The sequence below is a fragment of the Leucoraja erinacea genome, chromosome 34 (genome assembly GCF_028641065.1).
Source record: "Leucoraja erinacea ecotype New England chromosome 34, Leri_hhj_1, whole genome shotgun sequence".
Lineage (NCBI taxonomy): Eukaryota > Metazoa > Chordata > Chondrichthyes > Rajiformes > Rajidae > Leucoraja > Leucoraja erinaceus.
This window is the reverse complement of record NC_073410.1, coordinates 830496-847221: the sequence shown is the minus strand read 5'-3', so window position 1 is coordinate 847221 and position 16726 is coordinate 830496. Positions and strand designations below refer to the sequence as shown.

At 47.0% G+C, this 16726-nt stretch overlaps 1 protein-coding gene across 3 annotated transcripts; it reads left to right on the top strand.

Annotated features, from left to right (window-relative positions):
* Positions 1 to 1477: 1477 nt before the first annotated feature.
* Positions 1478 to 16410, top strand: tmem72 (transmembrane protein 72). 3 transcript variants are annotated; one of them, XR_008726150.1, is made up of 6 exons: positions 1489 to 1931; positions 10041 to 10107; positions 10203 to 10274; positions 13267 to 13415; positions 13824 to 14343; positions 14908 to 16407. XR_008726150.1 is itself a non-coding variant. In XM_055661606.1 (5 exons), the coding sequence occupies exons 1-5, from the start codon at positions 1862 to 1864 to the stop codon at positions 14249 to 14251; spliced, it is 786 nt and encodes a 261-aa protein (XP_055517581.1). In that variant the 5' UTR covers positions 1489 to 1861; the 3' UTR covers positions 14252 to 16409. The 3 variants fall into 3 exon arrangements, 2 of the variants coding, with proteins under 2 accessions (XP_055517582.1, XP_055517581.1); XM_055661606.1 differs by having other exon boundaries at positions 13824 to 16409; XM_055661607.1 differs by lacking the exon at positions 10203 to 10274 and having other exon boundaries at positions 1478 to 1931; positions 13824 to 16410.
* Positions 16411 to 16726: the final 316 nt, after the last annotated feature.

Sequence of the window (16726 nt, the reverse complement as noted above, 5' to 3'; positions counted from 1 at the left end):
ATAACATCATGAGAGGAATAGATCAGATAGATACACAGCCTCTTGCCCCGAGTGGGTGAACCAAGGACCAGAGGACATGGGTTTAAGGTGAAGGAGTAAAGAGTTAATTGGAATCAGAGGGGTAACATTTTCACACATAGGGTGGTGGGTGTATGGGTCGAGCTGCCGGAGGAGGTAGTTGACACAAGGACTATCCCATCATTTAAGAAACAGTTAGACAGGTACATGGATAGGACAGGTTTGGAGGGATATGGACCAAATGCAGGCAGGTGTGACTAGTGTAGCTGGGACATGTTGGCTGGTGTGGGCAAGTTGGGCTGAAGGGCCTGTTTCCACTGTATCACTCTATGACTATGACTCAACTTTGAGTTTGGTTCTGCTGACCTCCATGTCCATGGTGCACCCAGACTGGGGACTGGAGCTGACCCGACACAGTGTTGGTACAGTAACATACCCTGCCCTCCACAGACACTGCAGGATGGCAGCACAGAGCCAAGGCTTCCTCCCATGGCCAAGCACAAGCCATCGACCCGATGCTGTCTACACTGAGCCAAACCTCAGCAACCATGATCGCCTACAGTCTTCGATTACATGACGTTCTGCAGCTTGCATTGTTATACAAGATCTAATACTAGAGGGTAGAGCATTAAGGTGAGAGGAGCAAAGCTTAAAGAATCAATTCTTGAGTAGTACGGGTGTCAGGGGTTACGGGGAGAAGGCAGGAGAATGGGGTTGAAAGGGAAAGATAGATCAGCCATGATTGAATGGTAGAGTAGACTTGATGGGCTGAATGGCCTCATTCTGCCCCCATCACAGGATAACATAGTTACATACAGGGTAGTGATTCCCCCCCCCCCCTGCTGGGGGCATCGTGGTGTTTAGAGACATTTGATGGCCATATAGATATGCAGAGAAAGGAGGGATACGGGATATGTGGAGGCAGATAAGAGATGGTGGTGAATTATGTAGGACACATGGTCTGTACAGATGCTCCTCAGGCCTGGTGTGTCCCCACCCCACCGGTGTGTTTCTCCTCCTCCTTTGACAAGTCTCCAATACATGGTCTTCTTTGTGCTATCACTTCTTCTCTGCATATTGTTTCTGAATATACTTCCCTACAATATCCCACCCTGACACGCACCCACATACAGACCCCCATGTGGGTGGAGAGAAGGTGTACATGCACCCGCCCAGCGTGCAGCGTGGTTGATGTATCATTACTTTCACAAGCTGGCACTGGGGAACGTTTACAGTTACTTTAAGCAGAATTCGGATGGACAGATTGCCAAAGGTTTCTGCTGGTGATGTAAGATTCTTTAAACATGAAGTGGAGAGGAACAAGCAGCGGGATTGTTCTCAGCGTAAACACTTCTAATCCTTACCCAGGACTTTAATCTTTGCAACTTGGTCAAGGCCTGGTGCGGGATGTTAGCCAGAGTGTGTGTGGGGGGGGAGGAGATTCTGCAAGATGCCATTCACTGAACTAGGCATTGTTTATGGGTAATGATTAAACAAATAGATTTGAGTAGAAAACAAACAGTAAAGTGTACTCACTGTGTTGTAACCTTGGGCCAAGCTGGAACTGCAGACTGGTTGGGAGTGGAGCGGTCCACAGTCTGATTGGAAAAGCCCACAGGAGTTGTTTCCAAAACACAGGGAGAGTTTGGAGGGGCAGTGGCAGAGGGACCTTCATCATCACTGTCCCAGCTTAAGGTTTAACACAGCATCTGCCTTCACAGGTGAATGGGACTGTCTCTACCTGGTGACGAGTCTCTGCCCGACCAACCCGGAGATGGCCGGACACTAACACCTGCCCTTTGGCTCTGAGGTCCCAGCACGGATTGGGGCAACATTGACTGAAATGGCCATGGCGAGAGTGTGGGATTTGCTGGACCGAACCTGTCGTATCCTTGGCATCGTTACTGCAGCAGGTAAGTGAGGTACATCACACCTGTCCACCTATAGTCATACAGCATAGAAACAGCCCCTTCAGCCCAACTTGTCCATGCTAGCCCAGATGTCCCATCTATGCCAGTCCCACCTGCCCATGTCTGACCAATGTCCTTCTAAACCTTTCCTATCCATGCACCTGTCCAAGTTTATTTTAAATGTTGTTAATCTCCCTGCCTCAACTACCTCCTCTGGCAGTTTGTTCCATTTACCCACCACCTTAGAATGATACAGTGTGGAAACAGTCCCTTTGGCCCAACTTGCCCACCCTGGCCAACATGTCTCAGCTACACTGGTCCCACCTGCCTGCGCCTGGTCCATATCCCTCCAAACCTATCCTATCCATGTACCTGTCTAACTGTTTCTTAAATGTTGGGATAGTCCCTGCCTCAACTACTTCCTCTGGCAGTTAGTTCCATAAACCCACCACCCTCTGTGTGGACAAAGTTACCCCTCAGATTATTATTTAATCTTTTCTCCTTCACCTTAAACCTATGTCCTCTGGTAAAGAAACTGTGTAAGGAAACCATGGATAATTAAAGCCTTGTAAACAGACAACCCTCTTCTCACTTTCACTTTTTGATAAGCACACACAGTTCAGGATTTGGGCAATGTAGGAAAGGTATTCACTGCCCATGGCAAGGTGTTCCTGAGGGTGGGGGGCTGAGCCATTTACTTGCACTGCTGAGGTCATGGTTTAAAGGTGGTCCCACAATACTGATGGGTTGCAAGTTCCTAACTGCATTGACAAACATAAGAACATAAGAGGCAGGAGTTCAATCTCTTGTGCGGGATCTGCCGTTCAATTGATCGATCAAGGTTTAGGTTAATGTTTGCCACATGTACACGGATCAATGAAAAACGTTGATATTTATGTTATCCAATCAAACCAGATAATGCTAGTTATATATACACAATCAATGCCAATCTTAATACAACAGGTTGGGCAAAGTGAAAAATACAGAGTGCAGAATATAGTTCTCAGTATTGTAGTGAAGATAGACACAAAATGCTGGAGTAACTCAGCGGGACAGGCAGCATCTGTGGAGAGAAGGAATGGGTGACTAGACCCTTCTTCAGACACATCTCACCCCAAAACGTCACCCATTCCTTCTCTCCAGATATGCTGCCTGTCCCGCTGAGTTACTCCAGCACTTTGTGTGTATCTTCAGTTTAAACCAGCATCAGTAGTTCCTTGTTTAAGAAGGATCTGCAGATGCTGGAAAATTGAAGGTAGACAAAAATGCTGGAGAAACCCAGCGGGTGCAGCAGCATCTACGGAGCTGCACCCGCTGAGTTTCTCCAGCATTTTTGTGTACATTCAGTAGTTCCTTCCTCAACATTGCAGCGGTTCGCTCCAGAGACAAAGTCCAATGTCAGCAATGAGGTGGAGGTGAATCAGACAGTACACTAGACATGGAAGGACCGTTCAGAAGCCTGATAACTGAGGGCAAGAGGCTGTTCCTGGGTCTCACGGTGTGTGTTTAAAGCTATTGTACCTTCTGCTGGCTGAAAGCAGGGAGAGGAAGGAATGAGTGGATGGACCAGGTCTTTGATGATGTTGGCTGCTTTATCGAGGCAGAGTGAAGTGTAGATGAAGTGGGGAATCTGACTCAACGCCACTGTTCCACTATCTCCCCGTATCCCGACACTCCCCTGTGGTTCAAATCTGTTAGTTTGCAGCAATTTGTGTTTTGTTCAAGAGTCCAGTATCTGCAGTTGTCGACTCGTTCTATTTCATTGAAGATTTAGAAACATAGAAACATAGAAATTAGGTGCAGGAGTAGGCCATTCGGCCCTTCGAGCCTGCACCGCCATTCAGTGTGATCATGGCTGATCATCCAACTCAGTATCCCGTACCTGCCTTCTCTCCATGCCCTCGGATCTCTTTAGCCACAAGGGCCACATCTAACTCCCTCTTAAATATAGCCAATGAACTGGCCTCGACTACCCTCTGCGGCAGAGAGTTCCAGAGACTCACCACTCTGTGTGAAAATTTACTTTTCCAATCATCCTTCTAAAGTGGAGATGCATTATCTGTATATTAGATAACTAAACGGTTCCAAATAAGTGTTTTCTATTGATGATATTCAACTACAACGTTACTCATTAGCGCTGCCTCTCTGCACATTTCCCCCCTGCTTTAAGAACAAGGAAACTGAGGGGAATTTTCGGCTCAGTAAAGAATATTACTGTTTAAGAAGGAACTGCAGATGCTGGAAAATCGAAGGTACACAAAAATGCTGGAGAAACTCAGTGGGTGCAGCAGCATCTATGGAGTGAAGGAAATAGGCAACGTTTCGGGACGAAACCCAAAGGGTTTCGGCTCGAAACGTTGCCTATTTCCTGTGGCCCAAAACGTTGCCCATTTCCTTCGCTCCATAAATGCTGCTGCACCCGCTGAGTTTCTCTAGCATTTTTGTGTACCAAAGAATATTACTGGATTGGTCATGTCTAGTTTAGTTTAGTTTAGAGATACAGCGCGGAAACAGGCCCTTCAGCCCATCGGGTCCGGGCTGAACAGTGATCCCCGCATATTAACACTATCCTACACACACTAGGGACATTTTTTTACATTTACCAAGCCAATTAACCTACATACTTGTACGTCTTTGGAGCGTTTTAGACTCTCCCGAGTGAGACCTTTTGGAAATACGAACCCTCTCCCGGGCACTCACTGCAAATGCTCACTAGTTGATCTTATTTTTGGCAGGGCAAAGACGCCACACACGGAAATAACATCGCTCTTATTGAAAATCATGTTGTATTAGAATCCACCGAGGATCTAATCTCCAGGCAAGTGTGGGGAAAAGCAAATAGTCAGCAACATGTGGAGACCAGCGAGAGCAGACTTATGAAGATGTTACCAGGACTGGAGATCTTGAGCTATAGGGAGAGGTCAGGCAGGTTTGAACTTTACTCCAAGAGTGTAGGATGATGGGGGTGATCTTACACAGTGTGTATAAGCTCATGAGGGGAATAGACAGGGTAGTTGGACAGTCATTTACCCAGAGTAGCAGAATCGAAAACCAGAGGACATGGGTTTATGGTGAGGGGGGGGAAGATTTAATCGGAATCTGTGTGGCAACGTTTTCACACAGAGGGTGGTGGGCAAATGCAACGAGCTGCCAGAGGAGGTAGTTGAGGCAGATACAATAACAGCATTTAAATGACATTTGGAAAGGAAAATGGACAGGAAAGGTTTGGTTTGGTTTAGTTCAATATTAATATGTGTATTGAGGTACAGTGTAAAGTGTGGTGGGGGGGAGGAGGGCAGAGGGGAGGAGGGGGGGGCAGGGGGAAGGAGAGGGGGGGGCAGGGGGAAGGTGGGGGGGAAGGAGGGGGGGGCAGGGGGAAGGGGGGGGGGGAAGGGGGGGGGGGGGGGGAGCAGACGAGCAGAGGCTGTGGAACAAACCCAGAGTGTAGAGACTCCCAGAGTTGCCAGTGACTGAGTTGAATGAGCAGCGAGGGCAGAAGCCACAGCATCAGGGCTGAAGTGAGGAGTGGTTCCCAGACAAATCGAGAGTGTTTCAATGTCATAGATATCAACAATGAGACATGGAAACTAATACTTGCAGCAGCATAACAGGCCTGTAAATACAGTACACAGAGATAATATTTATTAAACAAACATTCAATAAATTACTAACCACAATGCTGGTACAAAAACAAACTAAAGTCTATAGTGCAACCAAACATAGTCCATATAAGTTCATAGCCGAGGTTATTATCGTGCAGTGTTCAAGAGTTACTGAATTTTTCCACGGAGTTTGTAATGGGATGTTGGGAATGAGCTGAGAGATTCCGATCTCACACTAGAGCAAAGCACTGCAGAATCCGGAAATATGGTATAAAAACAGAAAATGCAGGGAATACTCGGTAAATCAAGCAACATATGGAATCGAGAGACAGTTTATGTTTCCGGTTGATGAATAACGTGGTGACTAAACATAAATTGCGCCCTTTGATCTGTCACTTTTAGCAGATTTAATGTGAATATTATTGGATCAGGCACCATTACAATACAGGTTGATTCAAACTAGTCTCGGATAAGTCCTCTATCGTAGTAACTATTCTCCCCCCTACATGAATAAGGATTGGAAATAGGACCTTTTATTTTTACAAAAGCATTTACCGAATAGTTAAAGGCCTGGAGAGAGTGGATGTGGAGAGGATGTCCCACCTGGGGAGACTAGGAACAGAGGTCACGGACTCAGAGTTAAAAGGACAAAGTGGATGTGGAGAGGATGGTCCCCACCTGGGGAGACTAGGATGGGGCCAGAGTCAAAAGGCGTTCCTTTAGGAAGGAGATGAAGAGGAATTTCTTTAGTCAGAGGGTTGTGAATCAGTGGAATTCACTGCCACAGACGGCTGTGGAGGCCACAAGTCAATGGATATTTCTAAGGCAGAGATTGATAGATTCCTGATTAGTGCGGGTGTCAGGAGTTATGGGGAGAGGGCAGGAGAATGGGGTTAGGAGGGAGAGATAGACTTGATGGGCCAAATGGCCTAATTCTGCTCCTATCACTGATAAAGTTATGAAATCAGTGATCAGTGAAATATTCCAATCTAATCTTGCGTTCTAAATAATGTTTGAACTGCTCTTCACCTTTGCCCTTTGAGTTTATGATATCAGTTTAATTTCCTCAATGCAGTTACAATCCAGGAATCAGGTGAGCCATTACTGTTCATACTGACAGTATTGGGGTAAAGTTCCTCACGTGCCACACTAATTAACTTGTCACTATTTAACTCTTTACTGGCCTCGCGGTTCGCAAGATGAAGTTTACACATTGCAAATTATTCAATGTGTTCATTGGGTCATTCCTTTGCGAGAGCAGACCACCAGGTCATATTTTAAAAACCGCCATTCGCTTGGCCTAAACAGACACACTTACCCCACACGTGTAGACACAAACACAGAAACACAAGACACTACCCTCCCCTTTATACCGCTATCACCCCTCTCCACCCCAAGAACCTCGTGATCTCCTGGGGGAGGCAAAAAACCGGATAAAAACCCAGGTCCATTGAAGGGAATCTCAAAAAATCCGGGAAAGTTCCTCTCCGAAAAGAGCGATCGACACTTGTCCAGGAGATCACTCAGGTCAGGACTATACTAACCATACCTGTAGGAAGAGGTGAAGAGCCTGTTCTATGTTCGATCTGTTCGGGAATAGTTTGCTAATCAACATGGAAACAATTTGTTTAAGAAGGAACTGCAGATGCCGGAAAAATCAAAGGTGGATAAAAATGCTGGAGAAACTCAGCGGGTGAAGCAGCATTATTTAAGAGGGAGTTAGATGTGGCCCTTGTGGCTAAGGGGATCAGGGGGTATGGAGAGAAGGCAGGTACAGGATACTGAGTTGGATGATCAGCCATGATCATATTGACTGCCGGTGCAGGCTCGAAGGGCTGAATGGCCTACTCCTGCACCTATTGTCTATGTTTCTATGTTTCTATCAATGGAGCAAAGGAAGAGTCTCGACCCGAAACGTCACCTATTCCTTCGCTCCACAGATGCTGCCTCACCTGCTGAGTTTCTCCAGCATTTTTGTCTACCTTGGAAACAATTCCATTAGTTAGGTCAGGAAATCACTTCAGTCATCAGATGGGTGAAGATTTTAAAACACCAATTTACCGTATTTTCGGTAGATTTTAAATCTGTGCTGAATGAGGAGCCATCCCTGACTGAGGATGAATCTGCCGAGCTGGAGTTTGACGCTGCAAGCTCAGGACATGTGTGAGGTTGCAGAGCTAATGGCATGGGCCACACATCATTCACTCCATGCCTGTCTCTCGAGTAACAGCCTACAACCAGAGAACAAGCCTTTAGCCAAAATAACCAAATACTCTCCAGTGTAAAATACTGTAGAGGCAGAAAATAGAGTCTTAGAATCATAGAGTCATACAGCATGGAAACGGGCCCTCCTCATCTTTGCCCACCAAGATGCCCCATCAATGGTCAACGGTGGGGAGTGTGGACTGTGATGGACTGGGCGACATCTACAACTCTCTACTTTGTACATCACTGGGCCAAGAGTCAGAACCAAGCCCCCCCCCCCCTGGGCCATCTAGCAACGCTCAGGAGATCTAATCATCCTTAGCCGAGCTGGGACTCAGCAGAAAGCGAGTGGAATCCCAATGAACCCCTGGTGTTCTAGCACAGTGGCACTGTGAGGAAGATGAGAATGAAGACACAGTGGAAGCTGGCCAGAGGGGTAGTGAATCACCTTCACTGACATCAGGGTGAGTTTTAGATGCAGCAAGCGGTCGGTGGTGATTTGGAGATGTGGTGGTGGTGAGAGTTCATCGTGCTGAAAGTGGAAATGAGAAGAGTGACACAAAATAGAGATGGATATATATTTGGAAGATAAATATTTGGAGGTTTAGGCCACTGCTGATCTGCCAGTACGGGATGTGAGGAGGAAAACACAAGGCCTGCAACTCACTAACAACCTCCAGACAGGCTGTTTATTGTATATTTATGTTTATTATGTTATTGATGTATATTGCTTTTCCTGGCCCAGTCTGCTGCTGCTGCTGCTGCTGCTGTTGCTGTTGCTGCTGCTGCTGCTGCTGCTGTTGCTGTTGCTGCTGCAAGAATCCATTGTTCCCTTGTCCACACATTTGTCAATTAAACTCTCAACTCTCTTGGCTTTTGACTCTTGATGTTGGAGCTCTTGGTAAAGGCGGACCAAGGAAGAGTTGGGTCCTTGCAGACGGAGACACAAAAGAGTTTCTACTGGAGAATGAGGGAAGCACAGGGAAATCAAACAAATACTCTCTGTATGTATCCATGGGAAAAGGCACTGGAAGCCTGTGGTTAATATGAGGAAGCCTAACATCAAGTATGAGCGAATGTGAGGGAATGGAGTCGTTTAGTTTAGTTTAGAGACACTGCAGGGAAACAGGCCCTCTGGCCCACCAAGTCTGCAACAACTAATGATCACCTGTATACCAGTCCTGTCATACACATTAAGGCCCATTAACCTATAAACCTGCACGTCTTTGGAGTGTGGGAGGAAACGGGAAGCACTCAGAGAAAACCCACGCAGGTCATGGGGAGAACGTGCAAACTCCGTACAGACAGCACCCGTGGTCAGGATGGAACCCGGGTCTCTGGCGCTGTGAGGCAGCAGCTCTACCCGCTGTATTTACCGCTATATTTAAGAGGGAGTTAGATGTGGCCCTTGTGGCTAAAGGGATCAGGGGGTATGGAGAGAAGGCAGGGACAGGATACGGAGTTGGATGATCAGCCATGATCATATTGAATGGCGGTGCAGGCTCGAAGGGCCAAATGGACTCTACTCCTGCACCTATTGTCTATGTTTCTATGTGCCACCATGCCGCAACAGGGCAGTAACGTTCATTCACCTGAGTGTGTGTCTCTGGTAGTATTCTCTTTGCTATTCCTCTTGTACATTTGTGACTTGCTTGTACAATTGGACAGGATAGCAGGTAACAAACCCTTTTTACATGCGACTATAATAACAAAGCAAACCGATTGTTGCAGCCGAGAATAATCAAGATGGGGAGAAATCCATCAAATAAATTGTAACAGAGGACTGTGTGGGAGGAGCTAGTCGGGCCAAGTTTCCTGTAAGAAAGCATCCAGCTGTTGCAGAGTCTGATGATGTGGAGTTATCACATCTGTACAAGGCAGACAGTTCTGGCTTCTTCGCCAACTATCTGGTCTCACGAGAGGAGTTTGTAAATGGTTTCCCTGGTCTCACTTTGCCATCTAGTGGAGGACAGAGCTACACCATTCACAAGTGAAACATTGTGTAACAGCATTTATAAGAGTTTAAGAAGGAACTGCAGATGCTGGAAAATCGAAGGTAGACAAAAATGCTGGAGAAACTCAGCGGGTGCAGCAGCATCTATGGAGCGAAGGAAATAGGCAACGTTTCTCCACCCGCTGAGTTCCTCCAGCATTTTTGTCTACCTCTGATTTTCCAGCATCTGCAGTTCCTTCTTAAACAGGGACAGGAAAGATTGAGTTGACTTTACTCAAGCGGGAGATATTGAAATTTTAACTAACAGTAAATTGTAATAAATGTTGTGCCTTCTGTCCATTAAACACTTAGTTCTTCTGGGAGTTGGCACACACACTGCAGTGGAAGGGCAGTTCACAAAGCTCGCTGTTTACTTGCTGTGAGTATATTAATGAATGTGCATTACTGCAAGGCCTTTAGTATGTATTGATTATACATGAGAGATGGAAAGGTTAACGCTTTTTTTCTGTTAAGATTTGCAGCAGCAGTACTGATCCTTCTGGAGGGCCCATATTTTATTGACATTGTGCTTGTTCAACACTGCCCGTAAGTAGAAATATAGTTACTTCAGAGACCTCAGCTGTCCCAGCATTCCACTGGCCCCTGTTGCCCTGGACAATAGACAACAGACAATAGGTGCAGGAGGAGGCCATTCAGCCTTTCGAGCCAGCACCGCCATTCAATATGATCATGGCTGATCATCCACAATCAGTACCCCGTCCCTGCCTTCTCCCCATATCCCCTGACTCCGCTATCTTTAAGAGCCCTATCTAGCTCTCTCTTGAAAGTATCCAGAGAATCAGCCTCCACCGCCCTCTGAGGCAGAGAATTCCACAGATTCACAACTCTCTGGGTGAAAAAAGTGTTTCCTCGTCTCCGTTCTAAATGGCTTACCCCTTATTCTTAAACTGTGGCCCCTGGTTCTGCACTCCCCCAACATCTGGAACATGTTTCCTGCCTCTAGCCTGTCCAAACCCTTAATAATCTTACATGTTTCAATAAGATCCCCTCTCATTCTACCAGCCATCCCAGGAATTAACCTGGTGAACCTACGCTGCACTCCCTCAATAGCAAGGATGGCCTTCCACAAAACTGCACACAATACCCCAGGTGTGGTCTCACCAGGCCCCTGTACAACTGCAGAAGGACCTCTTTGCTCCTATATTCGATTCCCCTTGTTATGAAGGCCAACATGCCATTAGCTTTCTTCGCTGCCTGCTGTACCTACAACAGGCACTAACAGCGGCAAGGATAATACCTCCCCCTTATGGAACCTATATATGGTTGAGCTGCTGTAGATGGGATCTTGGATTCAGTCACCTCCTGGCTGTCCACTCACTCTATGTATGAAGCAATCTACATCACCCAGCAATATCAGTTAACAACATTTGTCCAGAGTCGACAGCAACATGCTTTCACTGTAAGATGAGAATGGACAAGATGTCAACAATGATATTGCTACCTGATGGATACCTCCAGGTGCCCTGGTTGTAAGGCCGATCGCAGCTTGTGTACATTTGCATCTGGGGGTTCTGGCAGTGACAACAGCAGGTGTAGGCTCAGGGGCAAGGGGAGATGGCAGAGGTACCATGGGGGCAAGTGCTCCACTCATGAGGTAGGCTGTACCTGGAGCCAGCTGCCAGAGGGAGATATAGAAGTGGATGTTTGGATAAGTATAGAGGGATATGGGCCAAATGAGCCTAGCCCAGTCGGCATGGGCAAGTGGGAGAGTCTAGAACCAGAGGTCATAATCTCAGAATAAGAGGAAGGACTTTTAGAAAGGTGATGAGGAGGAATTTCTTTAGTCAAAGTTCAAGTTCAAGTTCCATTTATTGTCACATGCATCAATTGGTACAGTGAGATACACCAGAGGGTGGTGAATCTGTGGAATTCATTGCCACAGTCGGCTGTGGAGGCCAAGTCAATGGATATTTTTAAGGTGGAGATTGACAGATTCTTAATTAGTACGGGTGTCAGGGGTTATGGGGAGAAGGCAGGAGAATGGGGTTGAGAGGAAAAGATAGATCAGCCATGATTGAATGGTGGAGTGGACTTGATGGGCCGAATGGCCTACTTCTGCTCCTATCGCTATGAACATGACAAGGTGGGCTGAAGGGACTGTTCCCCTCTGCTAGCTCAGTGTAGATACAGACTACCTCATGGTCTAAATGGAACAACTGCCTGCAGAGGTCCCCCTGTCATCTTCCCTCACCCCTTGAGCCCACAGCACTGTGTTGTCACCTTGTCATAGCCCCAGGTACAAATGTAATCAGGGTTTGATCGACCTTACACCCAGGGAACCTGCAGGGATCCAGTCTGAAGAACAATCTTGAAGTTTACATTTCCTTTCATGCTCAATGTACAGTTGCTGTACAGCTCTCTGCCTCCGACAACAATCAGTGACGGGACTTTGAGGAAACTCAATCCCCTGCTCTTCACTTTATCTGAACATTCCCCATGGTCACTGATGTATTTTCCTTTGTCCCACCACATACCAACAGGCAGGCACCCTTGCTAATCATTCGAAGGTTAATAATTCCCAAAATATGCAACTGATAAGTTGAACATCCAAGCTGATCCATCATCAGTGAGAACGGGCTCACATTCCCCCAGTGGGGTGACTGGGCTCCTGGGCATTCTCATCACATCTGCACAGTCAACATCTGCTGCCTGCCCACATGGAGAGTATTTACTGTGAAAAGCCCAGTTGGCAGTTTGTTCACACATAACAAGCTAAAGGAGGAAGGGCTTAAACCAACGCAGACACAAAATGCTGGAGTAACTCAGCGGGACGGGCAGCATCTGTGGGGAGAAGGAATGGGTGGCGTTTCGGGTCGAGACCCTTCTTCAGAGAGGGGGTTCACTTCTGAAAGACAGTTAAAGTTGAGCATGTTTGGCGGTTATTTAACATTATTAGAAGCAGAGAGAGGGTGGACAGACTAATATTTAATATTTCATATTTGTGAGGCAGCTTTTTTTTTACAGAGAGTGTGGTGAGTGCCTGGAATGTGTTGCCTTTCTCAGACAAAAGCTTAGTTGGGTTCCATCGCCTCCCTCCTCTACAGCCAGTAAATTTAAGGATTGTGACCCAAAATGTCACCTATCCATGTTCTCCACAGATGCTGCCTGACCCGCTGAGTTACTCCAGCACTCTGTGAAACGTCACCTATCCATGTTCTCCACAGATGCTGCCTGACCCGCTGAGTTATGGTGCAGCAGCATCTATGGAGCTAAGGAAATAGGCAACTTTTCAGGCCGAAATCCTTCTGGAAATAGGCAACGTTTCGGGCCGAAACCCTTATGGGTTTCGGCCCGAAACGTTGCCTATTTCCTTAGCTCCATAGATGCTGCCTGACCTGCTGAGTTACTCCAGCACTTTGTGAAACGTCACCTATCCATGTTCTCCACAGATGCTGCCTGACCCGCTGAGTTACTCCAGCACTCTGTGAAACGTCACCTATCCATGTTCTCCACAGATGCTGCCTGACCCGCTGAGTTACTCCAGCACTCTGTGTCTATTATGCTTTTGCTTCTACAGCTCTGTCTACCAGAAATCAAACACCAAGATGTGGACTCTCTGGGAGAAAGCCCTCAGACCCAATGGATTCCAGAAGTTCCTGACATTCATCTTCCTGTCGGTGACTTGCTTCTTGCACCCTGTTCTAATTTGGCACGCCACTATTCCAGGTGAGGAGATTACCTAATGCGTTATTAATGCTCCCCTGATCCCAGCACCTTGGGTCCAGCAAACCACAACAAGGTCTGGGTAATCCACCCTGGCAGAAAGGCTCTGATTGTCTACCCTATCTAAACTCTGATAATTGTACACACTTCTATCAGGTCTCCCCTCAGCCTCTGGCGTTTCAGAGAAAACAATCCACGTGCGTCCAACCTCTCTCTGTAGCCGAATCTTCTGATTCAGGCAGCCTTCTGTAAACTTCCTCTGCCCCCTCACCAAAGACCGCCCATCTTTCCTGTCCTGGGGTGACCTGCACTGCGCGCTTGTTGTTATTTATGAGAACGTACCCATGGGATGAAGGGTTTCATGTTGATCGGCAGAAGGAACAGAAACGTGTGATTCCCGTCTCATTCCAGGCACCATGCTGATAGTGAGTGGTCTCGCATACTTTGTGCTTAGCCTGAGGAAAACATTTCAGACGAAGGTTGCAGAGGCGATGGGGAGAGAGCAGTGTCCTGGGCAGTACGTCACTGCGGTAGTTCTGTCAGAGGCTGGCCAGACGGAGCAGATGTACAGCTTCCAACAGCACTCTGCAAAGAACAGACTCTCCCTGATAAACCACCTGCGAAATATCTTCAAAGTCAACACAGAAAGACCTCCAGCCAGTGAACTGACAAGGACATCTCAGCACAAGATGACCAGAACTCCCACTGGGATCACAGCAAATGCAGGCCCATTGTGTGAGGAAGGTGTTATCACAATGGTCATGTCTGAGGCTGGAGATCTGGAGGAGCCTGGCCCAGATGAGGCCACATCTGATAAAGTACTGATCATCTCCAAGTGAGAACTTACATTGGCCTACTTCACACTCAACCCACTGAACACACACCTTCCCAAATGAATGTTCACATCAATGGAGAAACAAGGAACCTCCAAGTGCTGGAGTAACTCAGCGGGTTACCACTCTCTTCTGTGGAGGACATGGATAGGAGATGCTAGTGGGCTGCACAGTGACGCAGCAGGTAGAGCTGCTGCCTCACAGCACCAGAGACATGGGTTCGATCCTGACTACTGGTGCTGTCTGTACAGAGTTTGTACGTTCTCCCCGTGACCTGCGTGGGTTTTCTCCGGGTGTTCCATTTTCCTCCCACACTCCAAAGATGTACAGGTTTGTTGGGTAATTGGCTTTGGTAAATTGTCCCTAGCATGTAGGATAGAACTAGAGTACGGGGTAATCGCTGGCCGGCACGGACTCAGTGGGTCGAAGGGCCTGTTTCCACGCTGTATCTCTAAACTAAACATCAGACACCAGAATGTCACGTATCCATGTTCTCCATAGATGCTGCCTGACCCGCTGAGTTACTGCAGCACTCTGTGAAACGTCACCTATCCATGTTCTCCACAGATGCTGCCTGACCCGCTGAGTTACTCCAGCACTCTGTGAAACGTCACCTATCCATGTTCTCCACAGATGCTGCCTGACCCGCTGAGTTACTCCAGCACTCTGTGTGTTATTCATGTCAACGCACTGATTTTTTCCGAGCTGAAGCAGAAAAGAAGGATGGCTTTTCCAGGGAGCATTCTGATCTTCAGGCATGTACCTGTGTTGCAGCCACAGGTGTACATTTTGATGTGGAGTTGTTGCTGCAATGTTCTTGTGCACGGCAAACTGTCACAGTTAGCAGCAAAATGTTCAACCTGTTGGTGAACTTTAGAAACATTACTTGGAGAATGAGTATTGGATACAATATCACGAGGGGTAATTGATATGGGATGGCTCACTAGATGGCAGCTTAGATCAATATCCCATTTAATAGACCACCTCTAATGAAGTAGCACTCCCCTGTACAACACACATGGTAGACTGAATGGCCAACTCTGCTCCTGTCACTTATGGACTGATGGACACCGATGTCCACGATCAGGAGGCTATGACGACTGGTGTCTGAGTGCGGTGGTGTGGGACTGTGTGCTGGGATCAGAGGGAGATGGACTGAAGATGGTCCATCTGTCTCCTCAGATCCTGGTGAACTTCTACCGCTGCACCATCGAGAGCATCCTTACCAACTGCATCACAGTATGGTATGGCAACTGCTCTGTCTCCGACCGGAAGGCATTGCAGAGAGTGGTGAAAATTGCCCAACGCATCACCGGTTCCTCGCTCCCCTCCATTGAGTCTGTCCAAAGCAAGCGCTGTCTGCGGAGGGCGCTCAGCATCACCAAGGACTGCTCTCACCCCAACCATGGACTGTTTACCCTCCTACCATCCGGGAGGCGCTACAGGTCTCTCCGTTGCCGAACCAGCAGGTCGAGGAACAGCTTCTTTCCGGCGGCTGTCACTCTACTCAACAACGTACCTCGGTGACTGCCAATCACCCCCCCCCCCCGGACACTTATTATTATTTATTCAAATCATATTCTATGTCGCTCTTCCAGGGAGATGCTAAATGCATTTTGTTGTCTCTGTACCGTACACTGACAATGACAATTAAAATTGAATCCGAATCTGAATCTGAGTTGGTTGAGGCAGGTACATCGAGGGATATAGGCAGAGGATAAATGAGACTAGCTTAGATGAGGCATCTGGGTCGGCATGGACAGGTTGGGCCGAAGGGCCTGTTTCTGTGTTGTGTGTGTCCATGACTTTATTTCTCCAGTCTTGGAACTAGAGTGGAGATAATCCACACGGAATATCAATTAGATAAGAACTGTTTTTATTTTCCCATGGCATTTTATTAAAAGAATAGTTACATCTGGTTTGTGTATTATTCACATATTGTTGAACAAATCTGTAACATACACTTTACCAAAATAAATGTGCTTTTTAAAGAGAGTTTCCCAGGAACTAAACTTCAGTTGCTGGAGCTCAGTGTGAACACTATCAGTTGCCCAGTACATCCACTCATCTATACACCAGGACCACTCACACTGCCCCATCGGTTTAGCAACACAGTCATTATTGGGTTGCGAGAAGAAACTGGGGCAAGGCAAGGCAAGTTTATTTGTATGGCACCATTCGTGCAAGCAGCAATTCAAGGAGCTTTACAGGAAAGACAAAATAAAATAGTCAATAATTAAAAATTGCAAGATAAGCAATACGACAAATGTATGAAAAAAAAACAACGTCAATGAAACAATAAAACGATTTTAAAAAGCACATAAAAGGGCTAAAATTAGACAGTTAAGATTACCTGCATGTCGGGTTATGGACAGGCTATAGTAAACAACAGTGTTTTTAGGCCTGATTTAAATGCGCTTACAGTCTGTGCACACCTCAGGTGTTCAGGGAGCTTGTTCCACAGGAGTGGAGCATAAAAAC